Raw genomic sequence first — 13,309 nt, 5'->3', positions numbered from 1 at the left:
CTCACAAGCACAAAATGAACTCAATCAACTTATTTCGCAAGAGTTTAATGAACTAGATTAGTTATAAACTTTTATTTGGTATGAGAGCACGTTATGAAGAGTTATTTCAGTAGATTCATTCTTATTTGAATGCTTTCTATATGTACATAACTTTAGCTACCTAAAATGCCCTTATATTATAATAAGCATAAATTTAAATAAAATGTTAAAATTAGACTTTTAATTTATTTCATTTAAAATATTTTAAAACTACATTATCTTATTAATAATAGATGTAGTTTCTAGTGGCTGGAAATTTTTTTGGCGAACTTTGGCAATCAAATTGGTATCAAAATGATCATATTTTTATACTCTCTCCATCTCTACATTTTTTTTATCAATAGATGTGTCATTGAGTTGGGATCTGACGGAGAAAGTTCGGCTATGGCACTTTCTTCGTCAATCCCAGCCAGAAGCTACCTTTATTTCAATTGAATTTTATATAGCTAGATAGGTTGGTCAAGCAAGATCATTTTGTTATCAATTTTACTTCTTTCAAGCGTTGAAAAATTTTTAGGTCACATGCTAGCGGCAAATTCCAGCGATAGGATTTCGGCAATGGGTTGACCAAAATTCGCTTCTATAATATTTTATTTAACTAACTATATAATAAGGATATATTAGTATTGTTGATGCAAGAATTACACCAACTAGAGTGATCTGATTGACCTTGGTGGAACCGAAACTAATGTGTGTGTGATTAAAGATAACCAGCAATGCAATATGAATGTAAATGTAAAGCAAGTAAAGAACACAAAAGGTTTTTAAAGTGGTTCGGCAAGTTTAGATCCTGAGCCTATGTCCACTATTTTTCTTATTGCTTTGAGAGCTTACAAGGAAGTAGTACTTTACCTATAACAATTTGCTAACCCCTCTTCCATCGTTGGAAGGGGTTTATATACAAGTTTTTTACAAAGGAAAGAGTGAAATTAAAGGAATTACAATCAAGATTAAAGAGCAACTCTGATATTCTCGCGATTGAGCGCTAAGATAGACTATCATTGTTGTTAATCTGATCTCTTCCGAAATATCCAAGATTTGAGCTTATCTGTGACTTGCTTGAACAACTGTCATGATTGGTCACAACTAGCTTATGCTGAGTCGAACAAGTCTTGAGCTGAACTGATCTGGGTTGAGCTATAACCTCACAGAAATCTGACTTCTCTAAGCTTAATGGGAAAATCCCACACAACATCTGCCCCCTAGTGCTTGGTGCTTGTTTCAAGCTACGAAGACTAATTGTTTGATTTGATATTAAGCTTGAACTTCACAAGTTGTACGTTAAATGTAGATTTGGCCAAGCTTCATGAGTCGGACTTAATTTCAGTCAATGTGAACAAGACTTAGCCTTTTTTTTGCTATGACATTCACGACAAACATGGAATTTGAATTGAGGGGCATGCAAGTAATTTTCACACGATCGTGTCGCATTAAATGTTATAGACTTTTGCAGTTACTTTTCATCGTACGTGGGCGACTACAGTTGTCCACGCGAGAAGTCGAGGCAACGTATAGCTATGGTTATGATTGCAGAAGTTTGACGATTGATCACCTTTGTGGATGATCGACATGTGTCCATGTCGAATAGTTAAGATTGCTCAATGAATGGAGGGCTGAGATTTGTCAAAGATCGACGGTCGAGGTTGAATCTCGCCTCTTTGTCTCCTATGCTCACTACTACAAAAGCGGACATCTTTCGTCAGAACTTCATATTTGCAATATGCTCAAGAGTTTATTTGCCTCTTTTTTCGTTGTTGCTTTCTTACATTCATGATGACTTTCTGGCGAACTCCCACCGCATTTTACACTTTGGTAAGGCTTTTTTTCTCCCTTCTTTATTTTAAACTTTCTTTGTTAAGGGTGGCCATTGTCGTGGCCACATTAGCTTTTTTAGGGTTTTTTCAGTAGTTGCACTGGTTTGGGTTTTAGAAGGGTTTAATGTGGTCACTGGAATCCTGGTAGCTTGCTCGTATCTTTTGATTGACACGAGCTGTCTTGGATGCCTAAACTGAAAGCAAAGTGTGGATAGATCATCAAAATTTCGAGCTCTGACACTTGATCGCTTCTCTTTCAGGTATCCAAAGGCACGCTTCCACCATGTCTTCGTCCAATAGCCATAAGATAGATCAACTTTTTGATTCCCCAGCAACCTTGGCTGTTCACCGGGAAGTTGTCCTGAAGGTTTCTAAGGACCTTATTGTAAGGAGCTCGAATAGTGATGTTGCGGGCTCGTCGGACCATGCTTTTGCGAAGGACCCCCACCAATGAGGTCTCTAGTTCCCATGCCCCAGAAGGAACCAAGTTCCTTGATTGGGGTTGATGATCTCGAGTAGATAAAAGATGTTTATGCGACTCAAATTCCATTGAGGGCTTCAAGAGATATCTCCCGGAAAAATCCCCCAACAAGTTAGGCGGCCATTTTAGATACCTTCTTGAGGTGTGGGATGTCCATTCCCCCTCATTATTTCATTGCCAACGTTTTGAATAAGTTTAGCATTGCTCCCTTTCAATTGACAGGGAACTCGTACATAATTATTGTAGGTATGTACATAACATATATGATAGTTGAGTTAGGCGAGCTATTGGTGGAAGAGCTTGTCCACCTGTATAGGCTGAAAAAGATTCAAGACCACACATACTACATAAGGCGAGGAAGGACTACTTTAACAGTTTGGTCAGAGTCCCAAATAAGATTTCGAATTGGGACTCCCAATATTTTTTCTATGAGGCTGGGGAGACTGCCCTTTTGCCTTGGAAGCTAGTAAGACTCCGATCTTTGTGCAAATAAAGAGGGTTTCCAAGTCTAGCTAGCGAACTAACCTTACATTCTCTTTGTTTTGCAGTAAATGTTGAGCAAAACTTCCTCCCTGAAGCTATCTTAGAGCGGCTTCAATGTTTTAGCAATCTTTCCAGCAGTGAGTGTGACGTTACCGAGCTTATCTCTTGGTTGATAGCGTACCGCTTATGTACCGACTCAACAAAGTTCTACACCATTTTTTAGAAAAGTAAGTGCTCAGTAGCTCGTTGTTTATGTTCTTCTCTTGATAGGTCGCAAACAGTTTATCTTTCTTTGCAGATATATGGGTCGATAAGCCAAAAGGCTTGAAGAAGAAAGAACCAGCCCGCAGGGCTGCCAATAAGTCGTCGATCATCCCGACGAAGAAGTAGCTCGCGGATACTGCCAGGGCAACTAGACAAGGTACCTCGTAGCCAACCCTCAAATGTAGCGGTGGTGAACTTGGAGAGGGCGCAAGTGTAAAGAAACCCGCGACTGCTTCGAAGCCAGTCAGGCCCGAGCCCCGCGAGGGCTCAGCGAAGAAATTCTCTGAGCAAGTTGGAGGCTCGAGGAAGAAGAAAGTGACCGAGCAGCAAGAGGGCTTGGGGAAGAAGAAAGCGATCGAGCAGCAAGATGGCTTGAGCAAGAAGAAATCGACCGAGCAGTAGGGAGGCTCAAGAAAGCAGAAAGTGATCGAGCAATTGCCAAGCTCAGGAAAAAAGACTGTCGGGGCTGCTGGTGGGTCGAAGAACATCTTGGCCTAAAGCACAACCAAGAAGAAGTTTTCCCGACAGATGAGCCTGTTATCCTTGTCGAAAGTTCGCCTCTGCGACGTGGCAGGGGAAAAACGAATGAGGCAACTCAGGCCGAGCTAGACAAACTAATTGGCAGGCTCCGAGAGCATGTAGGCGTTGGAGCCTCGACGGCCAGGGAGGCCATTTCGTTGCAAAACAACGAGATGCTTAAGGTTGCCCCTCCTCACGAGTAGCTTGCTTGCACATGCAGCTATGTCACCTTTGGTAGTTCGCCTTTCTCACATTGTTTAAAGGCTTTCTCATTTACTTTTTGCTAATTGCTTCTTCTTTTTCAGGCTTGCGCAACAACTAAGCTCCTTCTTGATGTGAGCTATCTCACCGTAGTGGGTAATCATGGTAGCGTGCCAAATGCGCCAAATTAATAACCTTACTAACCTAACTACTAAATTGCATATAGGGTGAGCAAGGGTCGATCCCATAGGGAATGATTCGATTAAATCCTATATTCTAACCAATAACCACAACGAAAACAAAAGAAAAATAAAATAAAATAAGATCTTAAACAGTAAACATGACAACAAAATAATGAAAGGGGTTGTAGACAATGCAATCTAAAGTGAAATGAATAAATCTCCAATGGTAGAAAATATCATATTAAAAACAACTAGTTCTCGATTCAAGATCCACCTAAACATGCATTGGACATGAACTAATCGTAAAATTATTCTATCTCGTTATTATGGAATGATTGACCCTAGGAAACAACAAGCTCTATTACCCGAATTTTCCCTTAATTGTCACTACTGAAATAAGCTCTTCAATTAGATCCTAACCCTTGAACAACCTAGAATAAGCTCTCTAAGCTTAATTCAATGGCAGCCTTAAGAATTAGGAAAATAGTTCAATCCAAACAACAATCACTCAAGATCGGATTATTAAACTTAGGTTATGTTATTCAAGGTGACAGATTGAGAACTTGTTCGTAATCATCTATCATCACGTGTTACTCATTGAATAGTAAAAGGACAATTACGTATCATAATTCCTAATTTTAACATATGAAATTCCGATTAAACAATTTAGCAGGCCATTACTAAATCACCCAAACAAAAATCATAAACAATTAAAACAAAATAACATAAACAATTCCAATAAGAACGAGATTAAGAACAATGTTATTGAAGTTAAGTTACACCAATGACATGAATTCAGGCTTCAAAATCCCCTTGAACTGAAGAAGAAAGATCAGTCGCACATATTGATGTAGAAAGTAAAAAACTCAAAGAAAAACATCCACTGCCATCCTCTCCCCCGTTTAACCTAACAACTCATAAATAAATAACGTGTTTTTCCTCAATTCTGCCTTAGGAAAAACAGAAATTACTTTCCTAGACCTTTCCTAAACGATAGACTTCCAAAACCGTCAATCCTTATCAGATATGGAAAATAGAATTCGTAATCCAGCTTGCACCAGGATTCTCACAATGTAAAAGAACTTTTATGGGCTTGGTTACCTCATAAAAGTTGTAGTCCTGGAGGTGTAGATGAATTTGGGCTTCTGAATCACCTACTTTCAATATCTGAAGCTCCAGTTAGGCCCATTCGAAGACTCAATACTCAGCCAGGAAATCCTTCCGCGAATAGGATTCCAGGTCCGGTTTTGCAACAACTAATGAGGGCCCAAACAAACTCGGATTCTCGCCCATAATACCTTCCTGGAAGGCTTGATTCGTCTACTTTAATTTTTCTGAAGAACACGTTTGCAATCAAGAAATCTGACTCCATGAAAAACCTGAAAAACGCAACACTGGTCAAAATAACAAAAAATCTGGAATTTCCTAATCTTTTCTCAATTATTTCATAAAGTTTATCCAAATATGTCAAACTTACAAAATAAAATCTAATCAACTCAACTAGGCATAAAACAAAACAAAAAACATAATATGGAAGGAATAAAAATATATAAATTACACTCTTATCAAATCACATGAAATGGCAAAAGGCAGAGAAGGTGAATGAGGATGCCTTGGTGAGGGACACTGTGGCAGAGAAGGAAAGGGAGTCATTGCGGGCCAACCTTGAGTGACTAAAAAAGCAGGCTAAGGCTTTCGAGATCAAGGAGAGGGAGTTCCTCTATAAACTCTCAACAAGCGAGGCTGCTCAGAAGAAGGCTAAGGTGGACCTTACCAAGGCTGAGAATGATCTAGAACATCAGTGAGGTGCCAACAACAAGCTGAACTCTGAGCTTGCAGTGGCTCAAAATGTTGCGTTTAACTAGGAAGCCAAGTATGTGGAGGCTTTGGGCCAAATCTTCCAAGAAAGGGAAGATCGCAAGGAGGCCAAGTCAATGGCCATCTGGCTCAAAATAGATGTTAAAGAGCTAAAGTTGGAAGCCAAGAGTCACGCTTGGGAGACATCGATCTACTTGGTCTAGCAGCATTGGCAAGCCCACCCTTCGCTAGACTTCTCCTTCCTTCTTGCGGTCCACCAGAAGGAAATATAGAGAATGAAAGCTAAGGCGGAAGGCTTGGAGTTTGTTTACTCAGACAACTCCAACTCGACAAGAGCGAGGATGAGGAAGGAGGTGATGAAGAGAAAGAGGTCACCATCAAACAAGAGGTCGAAGACCCGACCTTGCTAGCCTCGCTCCCAGCTAATGTCGATAGCCTCCCCCCGGTCGAGCCACCAAAAGATCCCCCAGCTCCTGCTCTCGAAGATGTTGCTCAAGCTCTTGCCGTCGAAGATGTTACAGCCCCTGTTGTTTAGTCTTTTTTTCTTTTTTGCTTTTTAAGTTTAGTTTGTAACTAAACTCTCATTAATCAATGGAAATTTGGTTTCTCATTTTTGTCAAGCATTACTTTTATTTATGTTAAGTCATTTTAATTGTTATAATCAAACTTAGCGTAAAATATTCAAATTTGCTCCAAGTTATGCGTAACTTGCTTCTTTAGGAACTTCTCGAATCAGACAAGAAAATATTTATTACGACAACGTCGAGTTTAGAATAGTTGCTCGTCTCGCATTTTGGTCACCGATTTATGATCGAATTTCTTTCGACGTGTTTTACTTGAGCATTTCTCAAGTTTTAACTTCATCAGGTCGGGGAATTTCTCCCTTGATGAGTTGAATTTTGGCATGGCTTACAAAGCTAAGCTGCCTTTTTTCGAACTCTTGACTCCGAGTTTTTCAGAATTGATTGCTTAGGTCGCGATTTTGAAACAATAGATAAATAATAAAAAACAAAGATAAAAGTTATGAATAATATCTCTTTATTGATAAACGAAATTTGGCCATAAGAGACCTTACATTAATTAAGAGAAAGGAGAGGAGATAGAACAAAATTGAAACCCGAGCTGCTTATTGGTAGAACCTTCTCAGATGCTTCGTATTCCATACTCGTAATAGAGCTTCACCATTGAGGTGCTCCAGGTGAAAAATTTATGGTGTGCGTTTTTCGAATATCCTAAAAGGACATTCCCATTTGGGCCCAAGTGCCCTCAAGTTCGAGTTATGTGTACTCAGGACAACCTTTCCTAGAATTAGGTTACCCACCTCGAAGTCTTGGTTTTTGACCTTAGAGTTGAAGTATCTTTTGGCTCTTTGTTGATAGGAAGCAACCCTTAGTTGAGACTTAGCCCGGTGTTCTTCAATTAGATCCAACCTTAGACAAAGAAGATCTTTGTTTGTTTCTTCATTGAAGACCTCTCTCCAAAATGAACTAATCCACACTTCTACTGAGGTCATTGCCTCGCATCCATAAGAAAGCGAAAATGTGGTTTCTCCTGTCGAGCTTTTGGCGATTGTTCTATAGGACCATAAGGTCTCAAGAAGTTTGTCTACCCATCTTCCTTTAAGAGAGTCGAGCTTCTTCTTGATGGTATGCTTGATTACTTTATTAACAGTTTTTACTTGACTGTTGGCTTGGGGTCGTTAGACATCAAAGAAGTTTTTCTTGATTCCGAGCCTTTCACAGAATGATTGGAAGTCTTCGCAATCGACCTATTTTCCATTGTCGGTTATGATGGTATGAGGGATTCCGAATCTACAAATAATGTTCTTGTAGACGAAATCCTTAGGCTTGTTTGAAGTGATGGTGGCTAAAGGCTCGACTTCTGCCCACTTGGTGAAGTAATCAACTACGACCACCGCGAATTTGATACCTCATTTTCCTTGAGGCACTAGGCCTATCAAATCGATCCCTTAGATCGTGAATAGCCATGGACTTGTCAAAGTGATCAACTCTTGAGGTGGAGCTTGTTGAATATATGTGAACCTCTGACATTTGTCACACTTGCGAACGCAGTCGGTCGCATCATCAAAGATTGTCAGCAATAGTATCCCTGGCAAAGTACTTTGTATGCCAAAGATTTGCCTCCGACGTGATTCCCACAAATACCTTCATGGATTTCCTTTAGGATATACTCTGCATCTTCGTGATCAAAACATCGAAAGAGCAAGGAATTATAGCCTCACTTATACAACTTGTTGTTGATAAATGTATACCGAGCTAATTTTGTTCGAAGGGTTTTGGCCTTGTTTCTTCCCTCGAGCACTATCCTATTTCTCAGGTACGCGGTTATTAAATCCATCCAGCTATATTTTTGCCCTATCACCAAAACTGATTCTTGCGATGCGAGGATGCTTGGACTTAGGAGAAACTTAATAGGAATGGAATCAGTTGCTTCTTTGCTCATTGATGAAGCTAGGCGAGCTAGAGCATCGACCACTGAATTCTTCTCCCTTGGAATCTATAGAACTGCATAAATCTTGAATTGCTCAAGTTCGAATTTTACCTTCCAGATATAGGACACCATTATGTCCTCTTTTGCCTTTAGAACTTTCGAACAGGAACCCGGCTCCCGCCCCCTTCTCATTCAAGGACCCATCCATATACAGAGTCCATTGCCATAGATTGTCGAGCTTTGGCTGTACTGGCTTGTTTTCTTCCGAGGTGCTCGCTTTTGGCAGGCTTATTTGCCCCCTGGGCTGGTAGGAGAATTATGAGATGAAATCAGCCAAAGCATGTCCCTTGATTGTGGTTCTTGTGATATACTTGATGCCGTGCTGACTCATTTCCATAATCCACTTAATTAACCTACCCAACGCCTCGGGCTTCTGCATTATCTTTTTTAGTGGAAAATTTGATAGGGCATGTATGGAGTGTGCCTGAAAATAGAGTCGCAACTTCCGAGCAGCTATGATGAGTGCATAGATGAGCTTCTCCATCGCGGGATACCTTATCTCGGCACCGAGAAACTGCTTGCTCACATAGTACATTGGCCACTATACTCCCCTTTCTTCGCGTACCAAAGTCGCGCTTATCACGGACTTAGATACCGTTAAGTATAGCAATAGAAGCTCACCTAGGATGGGCTTTGACAACAAAGGAGGTTGCCCTAAGTGAGTATACCGATAAGTCTCTATTTGTTATTCTAACAACACTCCCAACTTTGTTCTTTAATTTGAGTTGAGTTTGGGACTTTGGTTTGAGTGGTTGAGTTTTAAAATTTTATAGGGTTTGAATATATATATATATATTGCAAAAGTTTACATTTTTAGAAGACAAATCTTACTAAGTGATGTCAATAAACAATTTATAAATATCATCAAATGTGAATTTAGATTTTAAATAACTTCCTAAAATAGAATCTGTATTTATGACAAAAAAGGTTAAAAAATAACCCTTTATGTTACTTTTGATCTATGGTATGGTATTTCTTGGATGGTTTAGGCCTTAGGGGTACTGGTATTAGTTTCTGAAACTTGAGGTTTTTAATGAGTTAACGACTTTTTCCTACCCAAATAATGACTTAATGACACTTTTCCACCTACAGACTATTAAAATATCATTTTACTACTTAAATTTATATTCTGACAGCGAACAAAAAGCAAACTCGGTCTAAGCTGTTAGGGTTTTTGAAATGGAAAAGTTGATGAGTCTTTTGATGGTAGAATGTTGGATTTTGGTGGTTGAGATTGATCGAAATTTGACTTGGAAGGAATGACTGCGTAAATTCTAATCGCTCGATTGCCGGTGATTGGCAGGGTCAACGAGAGTATGGTTTAAGGGGTTTTGGTGAGTGATGATTGAGGAAGAGAATGGTAGTGGTTTGAGACACAACAATGCTGGAATCAGAAATAAAATACAAATTTGAATAGTAAAGTGGTATTTTAAAAATATGTGAGTGGAGAAGTGTCATTAAGCCATTATTTGGGTGAAAAAAAAGTCGTTTACTCAGGTTTTAATTAACAAAAGCTTGGGCATGGCAAGAAAATGCTTATTTCTAGTGTTCTGGATAGACCTGACAAAGTGTTGCCCGTATCCACAGGTAACACCATCAATTACCCGTCTGAAAATTACCCGTATCCGACCCACTCGTGAAAAATCAGGTGGATCGAACAATACCCACGAGTGCCCGCAGGTACCCGCACTTAAAAAAAAAAAAGCTGAAAAATAGAAAATTTAAAAAGTAAAAAACTAACTCACTCAACTCTCACTCTCTCACCTTTGCCGAACAGCAGGTTGCAGTCTGCAGCAACCTCACGCTATCACGCAACATTTCGCCACCAACGTTGTTGTGGAGGGTCTTCTTGACCTTGGACTCATCTTTTGAAATGGGTTTCTAAAGCTTGAAGGGCAACCAGTCTACGGATCTTGATGACTCTTGTCTACGGATCTTGATGACTTTCTTCTGCTTCCTCGCTTCTTCTAACCCCTTGTTTTCAACAAATGAGTCAATAACACTACACTACAAAGCTTGTGCGACAAATAAGAAAAAGACAAAGACCAAGACAACAAGTAAATGAGACATAAAAGTAATCGATTTGAGGGTCAAAGCCATAGTCATTGAAGTGTTGAGGCCAGACAATGGAAAAATAGGAGACTTGTTTGACATTTTTTCTTCAAAATCTTTTATGCTTTTGCGTGTCTCCTCTGTTTTGGTGATAGAAAAAAAAAAAAAAGGAAAGAAAAAGAAGACTTTAAGGGCTCAAGATGCCGTTGGTAATGGTAAAGGCAGTAAACTAAATGAAAAACTCAAAAAAAAAAAATTTTAGATGACCCGCGGGTCGACCCATATCTGTATGAACGGGTATTAATCATACGTTTTTCTATCCGTGAAAAATTTTTACCCGTGAATCCGTGCTTGTTTTACCCGTTACTCATAATTATCCGGCCCACCCGTTAGCAGGTCTAGCTCTGGACAACAGCCTGCAGAATGTCAACTGGTGGCAAGGCCCATACCCGTCATTTGGGTGAACCGAACAACTTGTTCACCATGTATTTTGATGGACAGCTCTAATCACGCACGGGTTTCAAAATAGAACACTTGTACACTTGTAATGGAATGATGTCTGTGAGAAGCAAATATCAGATATTAGTTTCCTTTTGTCGTAGGAGAAAAGATAAAATAAAATTATACTCGCTTTGTTTTTAAATAATAAGTGTTTTACTTTTTTAAAATAAAAATCGCTTCTTATTAAAATAAAAGAAAAAGACGAAGAACAAAATAAAGGAAATAGAATAAGATAAAAATATTAATTATTTAAATATATAATAAAAAAAGTTCTCACCTGTAAAATCTTTTTTCACCTACAAAATAAGAGGAAAAAGTTAGGTGAGAGAGATAATTTTTTTTATTAAAACTTATGTCCAAGCTTAAAACATCTTTTATATAAAAACGGAGTATTACTTATCATACCGAGATTTTGTATTTAAATAACTTCAAACAAAATATTTGTTAATTATAAGAATATAAATATTTCATTATGAAACCTGTGAGTCTTTTGGGCATTCACTAAACCTCATAGGTTAATTTATTTATTTATTCTTACATTAAAAATGAAATATTATATTTTAACCTTATCACGGTTCCTCCTCGTCCTCCCACCTTTAATTTCACAAAAATCATAATTTTTAACAGAGAGTTCTCCAAACCTCCGTATAAGCAAAGTTTCATTTTTTTATTTTTATAATTAGCTTTCGACTTTTCGTAACGCGGTCTTTCCAAATTATATAAAAAGACAGGATAAACAATTTTTATCTCTTTTATAAATGTATTTCATTTATTGAATTTATAATCCTCAAATTATTATTTCTTTTATAAAAAAGAATTATAACACATGTATTTATTCGATAGAGTTTAATTATAATAATAATTTACAACTTCTATGTTTTGAGAAGAAAAAAAATTAAAAATCTTTAAATGGTAAGATAAAAATTAATATTTATCCTTAAATAGAAGCTAATTTAATTTGGCACATATTTGGATGCATGTACACATTTATTATGACTTCCAAATAAAAACCTGTACCAACTACGCACTTCCTCAGTTACATTTTCATGACGTCAACACAATAAGAACAGCTTACTGGCTGTCCAAATTCACTTAAACTTACTCCATTGTCTTAAACACTTATCCTTCCGATTAAAATTTGCCATCTGTCAGTCAAACACTGCTTACTCCCTAAATTTGCTTTCTTCTTCCCTTCCATCTTATAAATGCTAAGCAACCAGACCCACTAATGTACACAACTCCCATTTTTTCTTTAACAACATTTCCATTATGGCTTCTCGCTATGAAGTTGAAGTCACCATTTCCTCAGCCAAGGACCTCAAGAACGTCAACTGGCGTTATGGCCCGACCAGGCCATACGCTGTCGTTTGGGTTGATCCTAACAACAAGTGCTCCACCAAGGTTGATGAGGAGGGCGACACGTGCCCTTTCTGGGACAAGAGACTTGTCATCCCTTTGCCGGGAACCCTCGATGGAGACTCCACTCTATACATCGACGTAGTCCACGCTGGCAATGAAGAGGGGACCAAAAAGTTGATCGGATCGGCTCGGCTCAAGCTGAGAGATGTTCTCGATGTCGTTGGCACCGGTGAATGTGTCAAGCGTACATTGACCCTCAAGCGACCTTCCGGTAGGCCTCAAGGAAAAGTTGAAGTTAAGGTTACCATCTTAGAGCCCCGTTATGCTCCGCCTAGTGCGTATTACGCACCTCCTTATGGTATTCCACCTCAAGGTTCCAGAGACTATCACGCGCCGCCACCCTACGGAAACCCATACGCTCCACCACCTCCACCGCATGATCCGTACTATTCAAGGGCTCCACCACAAAGTGGATATCCCTTCAATGCGTACAATGCACCACCGGCACCGTACGGACAGGGAAATGGAGGGTATTATGGTGAACAAGAGGAGAAGAAGAAGAGTAAGTTTGGTGGGATGGGGACAGGATTGGCTGTGGGTGCGGTGGCTGGAGTCCTTGGTGGACTAGCGTTGGCTGAGGGTGTTGATGCGCTGGAGGACCACATTGCTGATGAAGCCGCTGAGAAAGTCGAAGAAGATCTTGGTTATGATCCCGATGACTTCTAGGCTGGATTGTTTTTGCTTTCTAGAAAGCTTAATGCTTATCACTTATCAGCATGCTTCATGTTGTTTCTTGTTTGTTAATAATCTGCCGTGTCGTGAGGTTTTGGTATTTTTTCTAAATGGAAAATGGCTTTTATTTTAAGAAAAATGCTGCAATCTGGAATTTCCAATTATGACATTTAATTAAATGGTAACTCTATATATGTATATTAAATTAAATGCTTGTTTTCTTTACAAATTATTCCAAAAAACAATGTTAGTGTGAAAAGTGAAACTTAAAGGAAATTTAATGGCATACTGTCCAAATGAGAAATAAAGAGGGGTGACGTGGGATCAATAGAAATAACCTATGCTGCCTTAAC

The 13,309-nt window shown here is 38.9% G+C and overlaps 1 protein-coding gene across 1 annotated transcript; it reads left to right on the top strand.

Moving 5' to 3' along the window:
- Positions 1-12,134: 12,134 nt before the first annotated feature.
- Positions 12,135-13,049, top strand: LOC116127836 (protein SRC2 homolog). Its single transcript, XM_031413494.1, has one exon. It carries the CDS (start codon positions 12,135-12,137, stop codon positions 12,948-12,950), a length of 816 nt encoding a protein of 271 aa, XP_031269354.1. The 3' UTR covers positions 12,951-13,049.
- The last annotated feature ends 260 nt before the right edge of the window (positions 13,050-13,309 follow it).

This window comes from Pistacia vera, unplaced genomic scaffold (assembly GCF_008641045.1).
Source record: "Pistacia vera cultivar Batoury unplaced genomic scaffold, PisVer_v2 Contig196, whole genome shotgun sequence".
Lineage (NCBI taxonomy): Eukaryota > Viridiplantae > Streptophyta > Magnoliopsida > Sapindales > Anacardiaceae > Pistacia > Pistacia vera.
Note: the sequence above shows the minus strand (reverse complement) of the source record. Positions and strands in the feature narration are given on the sequence as shown.

What these genes read in the sequence shown, in the direction of transcription:
- LOC116127836 (XM_031413494.1), top strand. Translation starts at nt 12,135, where the DNA reads ATGGCTTCTCGCTATGAAGTTGAAGTCACCATTTCCTCAGCCAAGGAC.